The 22,540-nt window shown below is 43.0% G+C and overlaps 1 protein-coding gene across 1 annotated transcript in view; it reads left to right on the top strand.

Moving 5' to 3' along the window:
- Positions 1–22,540, top strand: part of MED13L (mediator complex subunit 13L) — a 262,028-nt gene that overhangs the window by 167,733 nt on the left and 71,755 nt on the right. Inside the window, exons 5-7 of the mRNA XM_054995924.1 lie at positions 18,962–19,107; positions 20,360–20,554; positions 20,925–21,113. Of these exons, the coding sequence (XP_054851899.1) occupies positions 18,962–19,107; positions 20,360–20,554; positions 20,925–21,113 (530 nt within the window). The remainder of the gene's footprint in view (positions 1–18,961; positions 19,108–20,359; positions 20,555–20,924; positions 21,114–22,540) is intronic.

The following is a 22,540-nucleotide window of genomic DNA, read 5'->3' as shown; positions in this document are numbered from 1 at the left end:
GGCTGAGGTCTACAGCCCTACAACTGAAGACTCAGAATAAAGTTGAGGAACTTCCCTTTGAGGGCAAGTCACTGTTTTCCGAAAAGACGAATGACTGCCTCTCACAGAAATGAAAGGATAAGCAGACCGCTAGATCGTATGGAGTCCTCCTATTGACTCAGCAAGGACCTAACCACAATTTAAGCAGCAGTACTACAGAGGAAGACAATATCGATACCAGCCCTATCAGCGCTACGTGTATCCTCAAAGCTGCCCCTACCAGGCCAGCCAAGGAAGCTTCTCAAAAAGGAAGCCACCACACAGATCCAGACATGGCTCCCAGTCCTAACCTAGTAAGGAGCAGCAGCATGGTCAGAAACAGTTCTGACTAGAGCAGGACAGTAAACCACCGTTTGGCGATAGGCTCAGTGCCTATTATTCAGCCTGGTGTTCAGTCACCTTAAATGTGTAAGTGCTTGATATAATTAAGTTGGATTATAAAATTGAATTTGATTACTTACTGTTTTTGCGATTTCCTAGTAAGTTTGATGACATTTCTTAACCTCAGTTGCTAGAGGAACTAAAGGCACTTATAGACAAAGGAGCTGTCCAGCAGGTGTTCTTCAGTGACAAACGGCTGGGATTTTATTCCAAATTCTTCCTAGTAGAGAAGAAGAATGGGGGGTTAGACCCATACTGGATCTAAGGAATCTTAATAAATTTCTCAAACTACAAAGGTTCAGAATGACCATGTTAAATGTGGTAATGACACAACTTCCCCCCGATTCTTGGTTCTCAGTAATTGATTTGAAAGATGTGTATTTTCACATTTCTATTCACCCCTTTCACAGGAGGTATCTGAGTTTTACCTGCGCAGAAAAGATATACCAGTACCAGGTGCTTCCCTTTGGGCTGTACATGGCCTCTAGGGTATTCATCAAATGTATGACAGTTGTCGTTGCCTACCGGAGAACCTTAGGTTGCTCTATATATCCATATTTAGATGATTGGCTGAATTCAGCACATTCAGAAGGAGAACTACAGAGACAGGTAGACTTAATATTGCATACCTGCGCAGAACTGGGCCTAATAATAAACCACAAGAAATCCAAGATGATTCTCATGAAAAGGCTGCCATTTTAGATACCTTGCTAAACAGAGCGTTCTTACCCACAGAATGGGCTCAGAAGCTAAAAGACATGGTCAAGATGTTCCTGAGACACAGCTATCAATCTGCTAGGATACAAACATTACTGGGCCTTACGGCCTCCACTACAGCTGTAATCCCACTAGCCAGATTATGCATGAGAGAGCTGCAAAGTATGGTTCATATCTGTTTACTGTGTTGTAGTGCATGCACAGGAAAAGAAGTTTACCATCTCTAGAGCAGTCCTCAGAAGCCTCCATTAGTGGCTAGCAGATAGTAACCATTAGCACAGATGCTTCCATATCAGTGCGGGGTGCACATTGTGAAGACCTTACAGCCCACGGTACTTGGGTAGAGGATGAAATACCACTACATGTTAACACACTTGAACTGAAGGTGATATGTTATGCCTTAATCTCTTTCTCAGATATGATCAAGGGCAAGAATGTACAAGTGCTGACAGACAACTGTACAGCCATGTTTTATGTGAACAAACAAGGGGGAACAACATCCCAGTCCTTGTGCCTAGAAGCCATAATGTTATGGGAATGGACGGTCAAACATGGCGTCCACTTGCAAGCAGTGCACATACCTGGGGCAGAAAACATAATTGCAGACTGACTAAGCAGGCTCGGTGCAAACACACATGAGTGGTCTATCAGGAACTGTTACATTAGACCTGTATTCCAAGAGTAAGGCAGTTGAGAGAGAGAGACTTATTTGTCACAAGGGAAAACAAGAAAGCACCATTGTTTTGTTCCAGGGGAGGCCTAGAACTGAAGTCGCTGGGGAATGCCTTCCAGATCACCTGGTTGGGAAGTCTCTTCTATGCTTTTTCACCAATACCTTTAATCTCAAGAATGATAAGCAAGATGCAGGCAGAAGGGTCGAAGGCAATAGTAGCAACACCCTTCTGGCCAAGACAACCATGGTTTCATCGGTTGTACCAATTGATGAACCAGACTTTTCACCACCTACCCAGAGAACCAGACCTGATAGTGTGGCAAGGGGTGTTCCACCATGCAGTAGATAAACTCAAACTGCTGAACCCGTAGGGTGCCTCTCTGCAGTTATGTTGAATGCCAAGAGATTTTCTATAAGGCAGTTCTGTGCCTACAAATGGGGAAAGTTGTGACTTGGGCAATGAAAACAGGGATCAACCTGGTTAGTTGCACCCTGGCTGAAGTACTGGAATTCCTTTTAGAGCTGAAGAACATGGGACTTTCTCTTTCATCAGTGAAAGTCTACCTAGCAGCTATGTCGGCATTTTACATGCCAATTGGCCAAAAGAGAGTGTTCTCACAGTACACTTCAAAGTTATTTCTAAAAGGTCCAAGGAATATGTTCCCCCCAACTGGGGGGATAGTGCCACAATGGTCATTGCAACTAGTATTGACTAAATTAATGTCAAAGCTCTTTGAACCCCTAGCCACCTGTCACCTAAGATCACTGACTTTGAAGGTAGCGATGCTAGTAGCAATAACTTTGGCTAGAAGGGCTAGTGAGTTGGCAGCCCTATGCATAGACCAACCATTCCTCAAAATACACGGAGAAAAAGTAGTCCTTAGACCAAAACTGAAATTCTTACCTAAAATAGTGTCGAAGTTCCATGCAACACAGAGAATTTCACTGCCAGTTTTCTTCCTGAACCATTCAGGCGAGGCAGAAAGGGCCCTTCACACACACACACATTCTTTTATTTAGACCATTCAAGAGACTTTAGGATAGACAATTCTTTGTCTGCTATGCAGGATCCAAAAAATGGAAAAGAGCAAGTGCACAGTCCATTTCACAATGGATAGTACAGGCTATGCTACAGCTGTGCTATATGAATGCCAACTTACCTTGTCCACTGGAAGTACGTGCACACTCTATTACGTCACAGGTGACGTCAACAGTGCTCCTGAAGGGGGGTTCCTCTATAGGACATTTGCAAAGCAGTGACGTGATCATCGGTGGACACCTTAGTAAGGCACTATGCCCTGGACATCCTCGACAAGAGAGAGAGAGACAGCTGTACTACAATCAATATTTAACTGAAGAGCAAGTTCCATCACCCAGGTAAGAAGCTTGTTAAATTCTCACGAGGGACTGCACAGAAGACCGATAATGAAAACAGGGTTGGACTTTCCTGTAACTGTTGTTCATTGAGGTTTTCTGTGCAGGCACACATACCCTTCCTCCCTTCTTCCCCGCTGTATGCTCTTCATACTTACTGAGGAGCAGGATGGCAAAATAGGACCTGAGGGCAAAGGGTGCTGAGCCTCCGTGGTATAGGCTGTTTTGCACTGGAAAACACCCACACCTGCACTCTGGGAGGTGTTGAGTGCCCTCTAATGACTTTTAAGCTACAAAAAACCTCTGGTCGGCAGACCTGTGTATGCGCAGTCCTATGTATGCCTGCACAGAAGACCTCAATGAGCAATAGTTACAGGTAAGTGCAACCCTGTTTTCCCTATGGAAAAGACATGTCCCAGTTACTTTACTGGAACATCTCATAAGGCAGGGCTCAACAAATCCCAGGTGCCAGGTCACCATGGTGCTTAAACATTTCATTTTTGCATCTAGTATTTTCAGGAACGTTTCTATCATACTATCTCTCAGCTATCCTCTGTAGTACAAAGCTTATTTGTCAATTTATATCAGAATGTTTTGTTGCATGACAAAAACAATGCATGTGCATGAAGTCCTTGTCATTGCTTGTTTATTTGTTTATTTTACACTAGTTGGTGATGATAGATGAATTCCTTTCTTAACCAGTTGTTTTCTGTACTTGGCTCCTATATTTAATTATATGGATCTTTTTAAAGCAATAATGAAAATATTCAAAATTGGGGAAAAGCTAATTTATGGTGAGAAGTTAGCTTATTGTTGCAATAGCAACAGAGTTACTCTATATTATATGCTTCAACTTTTTTGTCATAACTTCATAAAACTATGAGAAGTGCTGTGAACTTGTGTTTAGGATTAAGTTCTTTAGTAGCAGTCATCGATTTTTCTCCACATTTCCCCAAGGATTCTTCCCCTCCCCCCAAGTTTTTCCAATAGAAAAAGTGGGAGATTTTGAGGAACACTGAAAAAAAACTTTTCTGATTTGCTTTCTTTTGGAAAGAATGAAATGCTTTCAACATCATGTTGGAAAGTGTGATATCTGCTGCCAGTTTTCACCTAAAGCCAGGCATGTTATGGCAACGAGGGTAAAAGCCACCTTGTGGGAAAAGGCTCTGAGAGCTCCTACTGGAGAACCCTTCTTCTGCCTTGCCATTTCAGTCATGATCAGCCTTGGTTGTACCAACACCGTCAGAACTGTTACTTCCAAGATCTGCCTTGGAACTGACACATTCAACTACTTCAATATGAAAAGATCAGTGCAGCAATTTAGAATCACCAGCAAAAAAAGTTATGTGCAAATCGAAGCACTTGGAACTGACCTCTTTCAAGTTATCAAGTATCAAGCAGAAGAAAATCAGCTCCAAGTTGAGGTCTGCTGACACCGTCACTGCACTTGGAACACTGCTCTCAGCCTCAATTGCCTGTTTCTCTTTTGGATGGGAAGTTGTGTGAGCCATTGGAAGATTACTCAGGCACCAGGCAGTCAGTGCCTTATACCCCTTGACCAGCTTTACCTCCATGTTCGTGTTGGAACCAATTGGCCAAACAGTGATAGAGAGCATGGTCATGCCTCAGGTTCCCATTATGGATCCACTTCATCAGCCTGTGGTTGGCTGTGCCCTCTCTTAACACCCTGGATGAAGGACCCACATGGTTTTCAGTACCTATAGGGGCCTCCTTTTAGGTATGATGTGGACACTTACAAGAGGTGACAATCATCCTATGAGCCTCATCCCCCTGTGTCACTTTTAGAGTCTGTGCCAGACTTTACTAGAGGATCCAGTTCCAGGACCATCAGTTCTTATGGAATGGGAACAGTCTGTGCCTTTGATTCCATCGGACTGTTCAGATTCAGAACCATAACCAAATGATTCATCTGAGGATATCCCAGTGCAGTCACCAAGTGACAATCTCAAGCTTTATCATCAACAATAAGGAAGGCCATCCATACTGATGATCTTCTGATGAGTGTCCAAAGACCAAGTAGTGAGAGATGTGTATACAACAGTCTAGCGTCTTGGGAGAACTTGGCTTTCTTCTGAACAAAGAAAAAAAGCCTATTGACTCCTACTCTAGGTATGATAGACTCAACTGATAACTAGTTTTTCTTACGAGAGGAAAGACAGAAAAGGACCATATATAAGTACTGAGTTCTGAATTGCCTGGCTGTATGATCCTAGCATATCGTGAGGGCTTGATGATAGCATATGTAGCAGTAATAATAATAACGACGATAGTGTGCTTATATACTGCCTTTCTGGACAGATTGGTGCTATACTTAAAGTGGTGAACAAAGTCAATGTTGTTATCCCTCCAATAAAGCTGGGGAGCTGAGGCTGAGAGGAGTGGCTTACTTAAAGCCACCTGCTGAGTTCATGGCATAGTGGGAGTTGTAAGTAGAGCACTGATTCGGAGCTTAACCACTTAACCAGTATGCCACAACAGCTCTCATGTTGAATCAGTGCTGTGAGCAGGGTTCTGCATGAGAACTCTGCAATGGATGTGACTGTCTTGCCAGTACAGTATAGAGAAACACAGCCTCCAGGCCAAAACCCAGAACTTCTCTCACAGTCTCCAGTGGTGGACAAAAAGACTCAGCTTCTCCAAGGGAAATCTGCACAATAGAAGCTCAACTCCAAATGAGAACAGATAATAGAGTTTAATATTCCTGCCTCTAACTGGTTTTCTGTTTTAGATGCAGCCTCTCAAGTGGAAACATCACAGCTGATACTTGCTACTGATATATCATACAAGGGTTAGGGAGGGAGTCAGTCTTAGGTGGGTCAGTCTCAGGTGTTGATAGGATGGGGCAGGAGGGGGCTAAGATGATCGCAGAACTTTCACAATAAGTCTGGAGTTCTGTTTGTCTGCCTGTGACCTGGCCTTTTCTTTTGTTTAGTAAGCATTCTAACCTCTTGCCTTATTTTCAATACTTTGACTTATTGAAAACTTCTGAATAAAAGTAATTGGCTTATATGATTTTGTTTTTGTTTACTCTCAGAGATGGGATATGAAAGTAAAAACAAAATAAAAATTATTTCAAGAGGAAATCAAGCAGCTTAGTTAGTCTTAAAGTACCATGTTAAACTGTGCTATGATCCTAACTGTAAATGGAAAATAATGTATCTTGCATGGAATCTTTTTCTACTTTGCTATGTGTGTTGGTTTGTTATAAACAGTATCTAAAAAAGTGTCCTAATTGATTAATGCCCTGACCTGGATAGCCCAGCCTAGCTGGTCTCGTCAAATCTCAGAAGCTAAGACGGGTCGGCCTTGGTTAGTAATCGGATGTAAGACCACCAAGGAATTCCAGGGTCGCAATGCAGAGACAGGCAGTGGCAAACTACTTCTGTTCATTTCTTTGTCTTGAATACCCCAGCAGAGGTTGCCGTAAGTTGGCTGTGACTTGACAGCACTTTTCACCACCATCAATTGATGAATAAAGGCAGAGTGATCTTGTTTGTGTAATTCCACAAATGAATTGCTATACTTTTAAGAAATAACTCTTAATTGAACGATATTTTTTTAAGCAAAATACGTGTCTATTCCAAGAATTAATGTCTTTAAGGAAAAAGATTGAGCTTTGAATCAATATGCAAGCAATGGTTCATAATGTCCAGAACATAGCTATATACATTCAGAACAGAGTTATTTTATTTTGTCTGTAGTTGTCAGTGCAGGTGTTACTGTTTCTATAGGGAGCCTTCCAGAATTATATCTGTTTTTGTGTGTTTTAGCAAAGAACTCGGATGACATCATAAGGACTCTTGACTCAGTCCTGGAATTCAGCCAAACTATGGCTCATATAAACTGGAGTTTATAATTCAGATCATGGCTTAGGCTTCCAAATGTGCATTGTTTAGAGCTATTTGGCTGCTTTAATTTCATTCCAGTCTAAAGTTCACTGGCTCTGGAAGCAGAACAACAGCTGTCAGATGCCACACTAAATCCTCATAGGCACAAACTATGGATTGCAAACCTATTTCAGTCTATGGCATCTGATTCCAGTTTTTTGGCTGGTAACAAACCATGGTTTAGTAACACAGAGATTGCATCAAACCAGTTAAGCTTCCATAACTCTGAGCTGAGTGTGATGTCTGAATTGCTGTTTAGTAGCTATTGTGAAATGAAGTTTTGTAAAGCCTTTAAAAAGTCAATAGAAAAGGTTTGGAGTATGAATTGTAGTGTTGATAGATTTCTGTTATATAAAGAGAAATTTGGCATAAAATATGTGAGTGGTTGGCAGCTGCCTGATCTCAACCACTAAGACCTTATAGGTTGTCTAGTAATACTAACTTGCTCTGAAACAAGCAAGCAAGCAAGCAAGCAAGCAAGCAAGCAAGCAAGCAAGCAAGCAAGCAAGCAAGCAAGCAAACAAACAAACAAACAAACAAACGGCTATTATTGATAACACCATTAGAAAGGTATAAAAGTTTGCAGTGTATTAGGAAGTATTTAGGTCTACATTTTTAGAAGGTTAGGGACATGATCGAGCAAACATGTTTTTTTTAAAAAAAAACCCTTTTGAGTTCCATTGATTTAAGTTAATTTAATTTTCCAAAAGAAATCAGTTTGATTTAAAGGTGCTTAATTTTTCTGGATTGTGGTTCAAATTTGTTGCCTGTCATGAATGGGTGTGTGTGCATTCTCTCCCTCCCACCCTGACCCATTTTTTAAAGATCCTGTTTTAACCTTTGGCTGACCTATTCAAAAACTATAAAAATCAGTGGCTTTAGTATAATGTGTTTTCAAAGTTAATTTTTTGAAATTAACTTTTAATTTCAAAGTTAATTTTTTGAAATAAAAATAAATGTTCTCATAAATAAAATGTTTGAATGCCAGGTTATTTGTAGATAAATTTATTCTTAAATGTCAGAACTGAGCCTGTATAATACAGCTTTTCCAACATTTATTTTTACATACAGATAACTAGGATTGGGAAAATATTTCAAAATCCTGAAAGTCAGCATCATGTGTTTTAGGCACCTGAGATTTTCCAGCTCTGTAAATAACATTAACTGCTATTCTAAAGGCAAAAAGCCTGTAGGGAATACAAAAATTATATGTTTTTACTAGTAATGTTTTTCAGTTTCTTACGGTTAGAGTAGTGACCTGTTACAAAAAGAAATTATCAGCACAGTGCTAACCATTCTCTGTCTCTCATACACACTCACACTAAAAGGCCTTTTAACTCATGGAATATAGTGAAGCTATTGAAAATCACAAGGAGGTTAAAGCAGAATAATGAAGTGGCACATAGTTCTGGAACCTTGGAGCACTGAGGAACAAGTCTCTTTGCTTGAAATATAAATTGTTAATATTAAAGGTAGTCTTTCCTGTTCTGAAGCTTTCATCTTTCCCCATTCCAGACAGTAAACAAAACCATTGCCTGTTCTGTAGCCCTGAGAGGTGTTCCCTTTATCACTGAATAGATGCCTAAATTACTTGTTCTCCCCCTGCCCAGAACGGATTTTAATAGCTGACTTAAAAAAAAATAAACCCCAGTCTTTAAGCAGATAGAGCTACCATATCACCTTTAGTGTGCAAAGCCCAGCCAAAAGATCCAGCGACTGTACTAGTTCATAACCTCTTCTGCGAGTGTGAAGTGCTTGGCTGCTTGCAATCACTGAATAGACAAGTTGCATTTTGAAGATTTTTACACTGATTTGAACACTGAAGTGCAGTATTTCTGGGATGATGGGATCTGATGGTAGACCCTATAGCTTTGGAAGCACTCTAGCTAAATAAGCTTAAGCAGTATATACATAGTTATGTGAGCGCAGGATAGATATCAGATCAAAGGATGAATACAGTAAGTATTTGAAAAAACTAAAAATTGGATTCTGGGAATCAATTTGCAGCACAGTGTGAACACGAATCAATGTTAGCAGCCAAGCTGTAGTCATGAGTGAGGCATTCTCTGGGCCTCATTTTGCCTTGGCAGCTGATGACAGCCCTCTTTGGAACACAGGCTGCTAGATGATTCTTTTCTGCTTTGCTTGTGAGTGGGAATGGTAAGAGAGGGTTAGAGATAAGATCAGTGAGAAGAGAATATCAAGAGTCAAGCAAATTAGTTCTAGCAACTTAGTTCTGGCAAGAAAGCATACAAAGTGTCAAGATAATGGGTTCATAACATTATCTAAACACTTTCTATGTTATCTAAACACTTCTGCATTGTGAATCTGTTATCGCAACACTCTTGATGCTACTGAAAGAAACAGGCTAATTAATATTCATAGGGGGGGTAAGCAAATCTTTCAGTTTCTGAAAGTTCTTATACTGTTGCAGAATCATTTGTAGGGTTCTAAGCAGAATAGGTCATAGACTTTTAGCTGGTGCGTCAGGATTTGCAAATAAGCCATGCCCTGGTGTACAGTGGATTGCATCTGTAGTACACCACATTTTCTGGAGGAGGGACTAATTTATTATTTGTTCTAAATGGAAGGCACAGGAAGAGGGAGTGAACCAGAGGAGAAAGGTGGGTGTGTATGGGAAAAAATAGGCCCCATGATGCAGATTGTAATTAAAGGTGGGTTGGGTTCCAAAAAGATTAAAGATTACTAGATGCCTTAGAGTGTACTCTCGGTTGTAAGTTAAAATAAGAATGAACACTTACATTTGCTTTGGGTTTTGAGTATATTACCTTTATCCAATTATAAAAAACATATTCCAACTAGCAACAAAGCCCGTTGTGTTTAACAATACAACGGGCTCTAGCTGGGCCTTGTGAGGGCATGCGGCCCTGCACCAGCCTGATTTGGCCTCAGACAGGTGGAAATCAGATTGGTACAGAGCACAGGAGCACTCCAGGGGCCCAGCAGTGTTCCTGCGGATTATACTGCCCTGATATGGCTTGCCTTTTATATAGGAGGATATTTGTAGCCAATCTTTCTCACTGGGACTCAAGGCAGATTACACAGTGTGGGTCAAAGACCGTTTCAATAAAACATGTAACGCGTGCATCATATGCAAGTTTGGGCAGATTTAAAACCCCCGCAGGGATCACGAAAGAGCTGAAGAAATGCTGAAACAGCAAAACTAATTCTAGGTATTAAACAATACAGGAACTACCCAGTAAGATCATACTGAATAGCAATAGTAGTGGAGTCTATGGCCCCTCAATTTTTAATGAGTTTTGTGGTCCCTTTACCCAGGGCCCCTCTGCTCGACTCCATGCAAGTCTCAAGCTCTAGCTGCCCCAGAGTTGGGGAGGGAAAGCAGCCCCTTTGGCTTGGCCCTTCTGCAGCTGAGCTGTCATTGGGTCCCAGTATGGGGATGTACTAAACACAATGACACTGGAATTAATGGGAGAGGCTTGAAGACCTAGTGGAGATAATGGGAGCAACCAATGCCAATTTACTTGCACAGGTTCATTGAAATACATTACAGCACAAACAAAGGTACAAAGAAAATGTGGAATGGATTTTCCATTAAGGTCTCTGGTCTCAGATAAACTATTCTGGGACTGGAATGACATCCCCCAGAGTGGAATGACAGTCCGTGGAAGTAGCAGAAGCATACTTTGACTGGAATGACAGCCCCTGGGATTAACAAAAGCACCCTGGGACTGGAATGACAGCCCCCAGAGTGGAATGATAGTGTCTGGAAGGAGGGGCAGCGCCAGGGTTTCTGGCGCCTGTGGTTGCCCCTATGTGCTCCCCGGATTGCGTGATGACATCCCCCATTGGCTGGCGGGTGGCTGGGATGGCATGTGGAGGCTGCCTGTTCTCCTAGTCGGGCACGGTGGGTGGCTGGGTAGGTTCCGCATGCTGCCTCGGATGCCTGCCATGCCTGGTCCGCGGCTGCTGTGCCTGGCCGGGGGCGTGTATTGGTGGCGGCGGCAGCAGCTGTGGGCCAGGCCCACCAGCTCCATGGCACATGCCTCTGCTCCTGGCACCCCCTCTGGCGCCTCAGCGCCCGCAGGGCTCGCCTCACCGCCTAAATGGTGGCGCCGGACCTGCCTGGAAGTAGTAAAAGCATTCTTTGACTGGAATGACAGACTCCAGGTTGTAACGTATTTCAATGGAGTCCACCCAAGTAAATAGGCATTTCTGGCTCCCATTCTCTCCAGTGGGCCTTCAAGCCTCTCCCATTATTTCCAATAGCAACAGAGTATTTTGTGGGGAAAAATACTACGGGCTCTAGAAAACTAATTTAGCAGGGTGGGAGGATGGTGCTGCCATGCCGGCCCTCTCCGCTGCCTCCATGGCCCGCATTGGACAGCTCCAGAGGCTGGAAATACTGCCAGGGGTGGCAAGGGACCTGGTGCGCTCCTGCACCCCCACAGTCCCTTGATTCGGCCCCGCAGCCAGCTGCAGAGGTAGGGAGCATGGTCCAGCACCCCGCAATCTCCTACAGAGTGGGGAGCACTGCAGGGGTGCAGCAAGAGCCTGGCACACTCCTGAACTCTGCAGCCAACTGCAGAATGGGGAGTGCTGCTGGGGGTCGGCAAGGGCCATGGTGCACCCCACTGCCCTGCTGTCGACTGCAGAGTGGGGAGCGCTGGAGGGACGGCAAGGGCCTTGGCGTGCTCCAGTGCCCCACAGCTGCCTGATTTAACCCTGACTGGGGCCAAATAGGGTGCCTGCAGACAGGAGGAGCACTGTGGGGGTGGGGGGAGATACCTGGCCTCTGTTTGTCCAGCCCTGTAAAAGAATGGGAGTCAGACCCAGCCTCTGGGAGCACAGACGCCAGGTCAACACAGCAGTTATAGCAGGAAGACCTGGCTTCTGTGGGAAGGCAAGGTAGACCTGGTTTCTGAGTGAGAAGAGGCCAGGTTTACCAGCCTGGGAATGCTATGGTTGGTAAACCTGGCCTGCGGGAGTACAGAGGCCAGGTCTACCACCCTAGCTAAGGCAGGGCAAGGTAGACCTGGTCTCTGAGGGAACGGAGGCCAGGTTCACTGGCCCAGGCGGCTGGAAAGACCAGGAACATGGAGGAAAGGGGGGGGGAGGCAGGCGCCCAGCTCCCTTGTGCGCCCGTTCAGGTGGCCAGCCGGGAGCGGGGGGGGGGGGGCAGGCGCCCGGCTTGCTCCTGCGCCTGTTTGGGTGGCCAGCCAGAAGCAGGGAGGTGGGGGAGGAGGCAGGCGCCCATGTTGTTCTTGCACCCATTCAGGCAGCCAGCCGGGAGTGTGGAAGTGGGGGAGGAGGCAGGTGCCAGGCTTGCTTGTGCGCCATTTGGGTGGCCAGCAGCGAGGGAGCGTAGCAGCCAAGCCAGCCTTTTTGGGGCCAGATCCTGCAGCGCAGGCAGAGAGCGACTCCTCTTTATCCCCGCTAGAGGCGCACTAATGCGGTTGCGCTCTAGTTTACCTTGTGAGTCGTCGGAAACCTGCTAAGGAATTATATAGTAGGATTATCTTGTTTCCCCTCAACTCTGCATATGTGTGTGCATACACACATATACACATGTACCCGTGTTTATTTCCCAAGACATTGCATACATCTGACAAAGTAGGTTCTTGAATGTGTTGCCTTCTTGTGGTAGATGGACTGTTCTCTTGATTAGAGATGGACACGAACAGCAATACAAACAAAAAAAAAGGCACGAACAGCCTAATCTGCTGTTCGAGAACAAGCTGTTCTTGAGGCCCCATTCTAAATGAACAGGTGGTCGTTGCAAGCCTCCTTCATTTCGTTCGTCAGCCATTTGTCAAGCCAGACAGTCTGGCACCTGCAATCAGTTCCCTTGTCAACTTAGGCAGGGATTGTCTGAACTCTGTCTGAACTCCTGCTGTTGCCCTGGAAACCCCAATCTAAGCCCAATTTAGCTTGATAGGCAGGTCTTCCTTCCAAGTGTGGAGCTCCAAATTTGTTACAAGAGAGCAAAGACCAGGGGGGAGGGGGGCTCCCAGCTCTGGCTAGTCTTTGCAGACAGTGGAGAGGGAGAGACAGTTGCTGTTGGCATTTTGATAGAGAGACAGGGAGAGTGCATTGGAGCTTGAATTTTCTTTGTGTATGATGGGATATGGATCTACCCCTTCAGGTTTCAGGGCTGCTGCCAGGCTCTGGGGCCAAGCTATTATTTATTATTGGTACCTTTCCTGCTGCCTGCTTAGGTAGGGTTTCTGGGAGTGGTGTGGTAGGGATCTACCCACCCTCTGGTTCCAGAGCTGCTGCCAGGCTCTGGGGCCAAGCTATTATTTATTATTGGTACCTTTCCTGGTGCCTGCTCAGGTCAGGTTTCTGGGAGTGGTGCAGTAGGGATCTTGACCAAAGTTGGATGATGGCTGGAGGAGAGCCTGCTGGCCCCCATGAACAGCCAACCATGAACATGTTCGTGAACAGGGTCATGTTCGTGGTTGTTCGTGAGTCCCTGTTCGTGGATGACAATGGACATCATGTTTGGGGTTTTTTTTTCTGTTCGTGCCCATCTCTATTCTTGATGCTAGAAATTTTTTCAACAGTGGGAAACATCAAAGTATATTGTAAAACCCAACCAGCTGTGGTCTTGGTGCAACAACCAGCATATTTCTCCCTTTATTCTTCTTAAATATGGTAATTGTAAGAGGATATTATGCCTGTACGTGGTTGTGGAAGATGACAGGACCAATGAAATGGATTTTGCAACATTTCCTCAACCTAAGCAGTATCTGTGACTTTGCTATGCTTCTCATCCAGAATACTGTCAGAACTGTTGTAATTTTACAGGGAGGGAGTAGATTCTAGTATTGGGAACAAAGATATTCACTCAGCTCCTCTGATAAAAATATTAGCTGCTTATAAGATTGGCTAAAGGAGGAATTTGTAGTCTGTTATTCATTAGAGATCATTTATGAACACGCAAGTGCGCAGCTGTTAGAGAAATAAGCTGCTGTTGTGCCTAAGCGGAATGGCTTCTTTAGTGGCTTTTTTCAAATAGTGAGTTTCTGCATCCAACCCATGATTTCTTTCAGGGGAAGTGAATGAATTGTACTATACCTTGAAAGTGATAATGTCTACAGTTTGTAGTTTAAAAGAAACACAGCTTTATATATCAATTCAGCACTGGAAAAAAAGGCAGATATGATAGTGAAGAGTAAAATGGCTTGCAGAGACTGCCAAAAATGATCAGAAGGATAGATGGGGAGTTCCCTAAACCTTGATCGGGATTGTGTTCGGGTCTTAAAAGCAATGCTTGAAATACAGAGTCTCTTGCCAGAAGGATGACTTAATGTGTCTTCCACTTTATTCCCTTGCTGAGTACTGTAAGGGAGCCCTCTGGAGGAAGACCAAAGGAGCTTTTTACTGCACATATATAAACGGTTCATCAAAGGCATTCCAGTTGAGGCATTAAGCATTGAAACCAACTATAGTTTGACTGAAGAAATGTTCACTCAGACATGCTGGAAGCTGAAAACTCGAGTTTGTTTTACCTCTGATTCTGTTCTTGTGCAGAGTGCAGGTGTAGGTGCCTACTCTTTGAAATGCCTTTGTGTACTCCTCTGTGTGACTTCATTTTTTGCACATATGAACCCTACTGAATATACTGATGAATAAAACCTTATAGTTGTATTTCATACACAGTTTGGTTTTGTTTATTGTATGTCTGCGGATGGAGATTGCATAGGCCAGTCCTAGATAGGCATCCTTGGGATGTTTCTAGCCTTCAGCAACATAATATTGCATCTTAGAAAGACTTTGGCTAATAGAATATACAATATACAGACATAAATTGAATGGTTTCCTTTACAAACAATGAGATTCACTTTAGAAAATGTGACTGTCTTCTGACCAGCAGAGCAATCCTGTTCTGAAGTGTGCTGCAAGTGTTGTGCAATAAAGCTTATGAATGCCCCACAAATTGTGGATACAATATATATATAAATTAATTTCTATATCTCTGAGTAATGATTATCCACAGCAACATTGAGCATCATATGAGGTGTATAGTGCTGACTCACAGTATACTTAACAAGTGGACAAGCTGACAGGGAAGTACTCTACCCTGCTGTTTTGCCCTTCTTCACAGGCTGATCTGCTGGATGATGAAGGTGGGGGCTCCTCTCAGTTGTATCACAGTTGTTTGCAGCCCTCATTGTGAAGATCGCATCCAGTAGGTTCAGTTAAAAGCTCCAGCCCTTCACAAAGCAGGTTTCAATATTTATTTGAAAGTGAATTTGCTTGTATCGAAGATGGGCAGCCTGCCTAACAAATTCACTTACAAAAGGAGCTGGTTCTGCTCTTGAGGAAATAGTCTTCAGCAGGGCTCATTTGGAGGGGGAACGCACCAGAACACCATTCCGGTAGTTCCCCCAACAGTCATGTGGCCCTGCCCACATGACTTTGAAAAATTTTGGGCTGTTTAGGCCTCGATTGGGGCCGACACGGCCCGGATCAGGGCTGAAATGGGCCCAAATTGGTGATTTTTGGCCATTGGGGTGAAACCATCCTGATTGGGTCAGTGCCGGTCTTCAGCCCCGATCTGGGCCCAAAATGGCCATTTTGGGCCATTTTGGCCCCCTTTTCCATTGAGATTGGGGCCGGAACAGTTGGGATTGGGTTGGTGCCGGGCTGGGGAAACCTCCCCTGTGTGGCACTGACTTGATCCAGGCTGTTTAAGCCCTGATCCAGGCCCAAACGGGCACCAAAAGGCCATTTTTGGCCATTTGGGGCCCAGGATCAGGGCCAAAACTGCCAGGATTGGGTTGGTGCCTGGTGGGGAATCCCTCCCCTGCCCGGCACCGACCTGATCTGGGCTGTTTGGGGCCTGATCCAGGCCAAAACATGCCCCAAATGGCCATTTTGAGCCATTTTGGGCCCCTTTCGGCCTGGATTGGGATGGATTGGGGCCAAAATGGCCCTGATCAGGCCACTTCCAGGTGGGGGAACACTTCCCCCTCTGGCAGCAGCCGAATCCCAGCCATTTTGGCCTGGTCAAGGGGTGTGGCATATGCTAATGAGTTATGCTAATGAGCTCCTGCAGCTCTTTTTCTACGAAATGACCCCTACGAAATGACCCCTACGAAATGACCCCTACGAAATGTCTCATGTGCCAAGGAACATGAGACATTTTTATACCTAAATATGTGAACCAGAGACGTCCTGGCTAACGGGAGTGCTTCAAAATCATATGAAGGTTATGGGCAAGTGGCGCTCTCTCTGCCTCAACCCGCCCCCCCCCCCCCGGGGGCCATCTGTGCTGTGGAGATAATCATACTGGACTATCTTTCCGGCTGTAGTAAAGATTACTAACAGGACAAACTACATGTTATATGGGAGATCCATTATTGGATCTTCCAACGTTTTCATTTAACATTAAAACGAAGCGCCTGGGGGAAGGCAGCATGGTATATGACAGACTGCAGCCTTGTCTCCTTTAGAATGGATCTGAGCAAGGCTAATTCAGTTTCACTTTATTCTATCACCTCATTGCCAAGCACAGTAGATTTAAATTTGTCACAGTGTAATATAAAATGTAATTTTTTTTAAAAAAAGTCAGTGACTGCAAATATAGCAAGGGAGTAATGGAGGAGTCATTTGTGAGAGTGGAAGCCTTCAGTCAACTGATAGTGATGGAACTGGACGAGCAAAGGTCATAGGCAGGAATGTGTTGGGATGGAAGAGAAGGGGGACCAAGGCCATAGAGGATGAAAAAAATGTGTAGATGTGGGAAACAGACTGGAAACTAGTATAGCGATTTAAGGAGGGGTGTTGTATGGGCAGAAAAATGAGAGAGCTGTATGATTTGGTGGTAGAGTACTGGTAGAGTGAATGACTAAGGTGTGACAACAGGCTACATGAAAGGGGGTGGTGATGTACTAGTCAAGGTAAGAGATGATCACAATGTGAACCAAGGTTTTTCACTGAGGCAGCAGAGAAGAGCAGTTCTCCCTTTACAGTGTTGTAAAGGGAGAACTGATATGATTTGGCAATAGTTCTGAGACACTAGAGTAAAAATAAAGTTAATTGTTTCAGTCCACTAAAAATTATCAATCTGCCCATAAAGAGTTTTTTGAGCCAATCTTTTCTTTTATTGCTAATCTTCAGAAGTCATAGCATAATTTTTAGTTCATAATAAATGGAAAATAGATTAAACTACTGCGGAGATTGGAAGTGAGGGTTACTAAGTTATCCCACTTGTTTGTGTTCTTTCTTTCAAGTGTACTCATGTGTTGATCTGAATAACATGTTTCTGTTAGGGCTGGCTGTGTGCCAAAGGCAGCGGCTAGTATCAAACACATGGCCCTTGTAATTCTGCCAAAATCAGCTGAGCCAACACTCATACTTAGAGAAACTTCACTCAGAAGCATTTCAATCCTTGGAGTGAGTACTGTCCCACTCTCCCATTGGCTTAAAATGGGGGGGGGCGCTGCTATTCTAAAATGTTGGGGGTTGGGTGTTCTCCTTTATACTTCCATAGAAGTGAAATAGTGTTGCAACAATAGGTAAAGGAAAGTTTCACTAGCATTTCCTTTGCTCAGGCTGCAGAAAGTTAATGGCTGGCAGGAAGTTTCAATAACAGCAGTTCCCTGGTTCTGAATTGTTTTGGGGCAGGGGAGGAAGATAGAAAAGAATACAGGGACCAGGCTTGCCAATCCAAAAACCTTCATTCCCTGTTAAATGATAATGCTGAGAAAATGAGTCTCATCTGATGAACCACCTGTGCCTACCTTTTGAGGGTTTTTAATGCTCTTCTTTCCCATTTTGGGAAACTGCCATATTAAGCTGCAATCCTAAGCATGTGTACTAGAGAGTAAGTCCCATTGAACTAAATGAGGTTTATTTCTGAGTATGCATCCTCAGGATAGTGCTAGATATTATCACAGGAACCCCCCCCCCCCAGTATTTATCAGAGCAGCATGTTACGATTTAGTGCCTCAATACATGATGGTGATATTATCCTGACACAACTGAGTTGGTCTGTTTTATTTAAAATCCTACTGATATTGATAGAAAGTTTATCTAGATATATACTTATTTGTAAGGATTGTTTTGAGGAAAACCTTACTTCCATCTGTCACCCAGGATAAAATGGTGAGAGGAGAAAGATGTAAACTACTTTGAGGCTCTTTGGGAAGAAAAGTGGGGTACAAGTATCTAAATAAATAATAGTGGAAACTGTTGATCTAAAGGGGCAAAATAAACATTCTCTGTTTGGCAGCTTGATTAACTTTCCTATGAAGGGAATTAGATGCTTAGATTGTGTAAGATGACAAAAATGGAGTGTTGCCTCAAAAGATGGGTTTATTGTGGCATGATACAACAGCTTTATCATATCTTGATCTCTGAATATGTGATGCCATGTGATACTGAACAGGTGTGAACCTTCTCCTAATCTGTGCTCTGGTTTTTCATAAGGCAGTTTTGTTTGCCTTGTCTGGATGAACGGAGAAAAGGACTAATGTGTTTTTGCCATTTTGTGCACATGTGCACACATACACACAGAGGCAGACATGGTTGCAAATTCTGCTTAAGTGAAACTTTATGATTAGTAGAAAAAATAAAAGTACTGAGATCTACTGGATTTAAAAATTGTGTTTGCTTGTCCTATAGAAAACTATGCTTGTTACTGACTTCTGACAAATCTGTTGCTGTTTTTGTTGCTCTTGTGGAATTGATGTTTTGCCTCTGCAGTTATCCTTGTTACTTATATTAGTTTTGATATTCCTCACCATACAGACATTCTGGACGCTATCCATCCTTGTTCATATCTTTTATGTTGCCTCAGGACCCATAGGATCCCAGTTCTCCCATCTGAAGCATTGATACTATGATAAACAGGTTTTTATCTTCTTTTTTCCTTCAGTGAACATTTATCCTGCGCCTTCACATTCTTCCTTCATGGGGAAAGCAATGTGTGTACAAGTGTGGAGATTGCCCAGCACCAGCCAATCTATCTTGTGAGCGAGGAGTATCTCCACATGGCTCAGTCCTCCCCCACACCATTTCAAGGTAAGCGTATGCACTTCCGGTGTGCTATTCTCTGGAGCATGCTTGCTTTAAATTTTTTTTGAAAAAGAACAAAGGCAGTACAGTGGGTCTTCCCAGTCCAACAGATTTGTTGAATTGGGAGTAAGCCTCTTTGGACATAGAGCAAATCTGTCCACAGTAGACAAAGCCTACTCATTCTGTGACTTTCCAGAGCATCAGTCTCTGCCTCCACTACTTGCTCAATGTTTGCTTTGTCAGCTTTCAAAAGTAATTCTCTCGTAGCCAAATGTTCCTCTCAGACTAGATGGATAAGACTCGCTTGTAAAATAATATTAAGCTAACAGCCCGCTCATGCAGTATTGGGATTTGAACTTTGTTATTTTTGAAAGAGAGAAAACAAGCAAGCTCACGGGTAACAGCAAAGGAATTGGTTAACCCTGATAAATATGAATCTCAGAATTGAGGAGGCATTGCAGATGTTGACTGAAATGGAATTCCAAGAGTAAAGAGGGGAAATGTTTAGATGAGTGAGACATTCTAAGATGATTAACAGTGTAATCCTAAACAGAGTTACTCAAGTATAAGCCCACTGATTTCAATGGGCTTAGACTGGAGTAACTCTTCTTAGGATTCTACTGTTTAGGTGATAGTTGTGGAAGTGGACAAAGTAAGAAATAAGAGCTGTTTCCAGTTAGCATACATTTAGTATAGTATGCGTGTCAGTTGTATGTAACACTAGGTGCCAAGCTTTAGCTAGAGGATGCATTACCCTTACTTTGTAATTTTTATACTCCTGAGTTATTCGTCAGACTTCAAACCCTCAAGTTCAGCTGTCTAAAAAGCATCTGACTAGATTTAAGAGATGATACTTGGGTGGGCTGGCAGATCTATTATACCTCATTAATTTGCAGTGCTTAATATTGGTCATCACATTTCCAAGCCTGTTTGTAGTGCATCTGCATTACTTAAGCCAGGGCGTGAGGCTGCCTAGAGTACCCTGACGGCCTTGAGTGGTTTATTGGTCCAGGAGCCAACTTTAAATTGAACTGTGACAGTGTAAAACAATTTTCTAGAATAAAAACATGCTTCTTGATTCACAGTGTGTATTGGGGAAAGTGTACTGTGAAATACTCCTTGCGTCTTTCAGAAACTTATGAATAGGGAAGAATGTGCTTATTAGAACAAAATTTTAATTTAATGAGGAAGACGTTGGAAGGACAGCCGAGGGGCTTTTGGAGCCTGCATACTGAACAGTCTTATTTTGTTTCATCAGTGCTGATAAGTCCTTATGGTTTAAGCGGTACTTTGACGGGCCAAGCATACAAGATGTCAGATCCAGCAACCCGTAAGCTAATTGAGGAGTGGCAGTATTTTTACCCAGTGGTTCTGAAGAAGAAAGAGAACTTGAAAGAGGAAGAAGAACTTGGATATGATGACGATTTTCCTGTGGCAGTTGAAGTTATAGTTGGTGAGAGTCAATATTATGCTTGAAGAATTTATCCTTCCCCACTCTGGATAAAATTAAGCAACCTAAACATAAGAAGTCAACAGCAGCTTTACCTGAAGGATCTGTTGACTAGAGAATTCCAAGATACTAATTCACTTTAAGATTTGGCATTTGCTTTGTCTTGCAGGTTATCATAATCTCAAGCCGTTTGTTTATGCTCTCTGTTAGTTATTAAAAATGACATTTCAGCTATGCAGCAGTATCTTTGCTATGTAAATATAGTTTTAAGAGCTGGTATATCAAAGCAGAAGTGTGCTCTCGTTACTAAATTAGAAGTGAGTTTTTTAATTCCAATCTTACTGTTGTCCCTTCTTTTCCCCTTGCTTTACAGGTGGTGTACGAATGGTGTATCCTTCAGCTTTTGTTCTTATCTCTCATAATGACATTCCTGTGTCTCAAAGCACTTCTACACCAGGAGGCCATGCTAGCATGGCCCAACAGGGATCAGGGAACACAAAAGATCCCAGCAGTTGTGGAATGTTACTCACACCACCCACCTCACCAGAGCAGACAGTAATAGGTAAGCAGGAGACCGCATGTCTCATAAAGGGCTTCATAGATCCACCTTCTGTGACCAGCTAGTTACTTTCCTATGGCTGCAAATGTTTTGTATATTACTTAATTGACTTCTTTTTCTTTATGACCACTGGATCATTTGAACAACGGAAAGAATTGGCCAAGTTTGAAGAAGGGGTTGCAAGCAAAAAATGGCAGGCAAGGGAAGGGCTTAGCCTCTCCCCCCAGCTTCTGTATTTTATATGAATTTGGTGGTAACTCATGTTCTAACACACTAGTCTGTTGTTATTACATATGGCTGTATTCAAGCTAAAGTAAATGTAAAGACGATATGCAGTGAGGTAGCCAAATTATGAATTAATCTATAAAATCTGAGCTCCAGCTTTCAGGAAGCTGAAGGAGGTGCAGTTGTAGCAGTAAAAAATGTTGCTTCTGCATGTACTGAAACCTCAGACAATTGTGCTTGATTGTTTTTGGCTGGAGTATAACCTTTAAATTGGCAGAACTGTAGAGGGCATTTCAAGTAAGGCTATGTCCTTTCATATTGTTAAGAGAGGTTGAGTGGGTTTTCCCCCTCTGTATGGTGAAAAATGCAATGTTAAGTCTGCTAATTTCCAAAGAGATAATCCAGTTATAATGTTTGGCATCCACTGGCAGGTAGTTATGCTGTGTATGGGTGCAGTAAATTATAGTAGTAAGTACTCTTCTGTCTGACAGAGGACTTACATCTATATGTGAAGGACCAAATAATGAAAAATGTGGACAATTCATAGATATTAAGGAAACATAAACAACACAGAAAATTGTTAGAGATAATCACAAGATTTTCTGGGAATAAGTTACAAAACTTTGGTCACTGCTGCTATTGTTTCAGCAGTAGATTTGTTCTCTTTCATTTACTTTTCCCGTGTTTTTCTTTTTTTAAAAAAAATATTCCTTAGTATTTTAACAGTGAAATTTGGGGAAGAGGGAGCTGGAAATCATAGCAGTTCATAGTGCAGTGCTCCAGACAAATACATCATCCTGTAACATGGAAATTTAGAAAAGCTTTCATCAGTGTTCTTCTGAATTCCAGAGAGCAGCTCTGGAATGCTACAGCTAGTGTGCGACTATGGTGCCCATGCCACATTTCAGAGGGCTATGTTCCTTCATTTCATAGCATGAGTGGGTGGATCAAAGGTGCCCTTAAAAAGAAATATTCAATTTGCTCCTTCAGTATCCTCAACATTTAAAATTAGGGAAATCAGAATAATTTACTTTTATAGCTGTGATAACAAAATTACAGGTTTTGTGCATATCTGATACTTATGAGTAATGATTGAGAAGATGTAAAAGTAAATCTGAAAGAACTACTGAAAAGTGGGAAACTTTCGAAGTAGACAGCTGACCGTGGCTAAAGCTGACTTCCTTCTCACAGGTTGATCCTGTAAA

This window comes from Eublepharis macularius, chromosome 13, assembly GCF_028583425.1.
Source record: "Eublepharis macularius isolate TG4126 chromosome 13, MPM_Emac_v1.0, whole genome shotgun sequence".
In the NCBI taxonomy this organism is placed as follows: Eukaryota; Metazoa; Chordata; class Lepidosauria; order Squamata; family Eublepharidae; genus Eublepharis; species Eublepharis macularius.
Note: the sequence above shows the minus strand (reverse complement) of the source record. Positions and strands in the feature narration are given on the sequence as shown.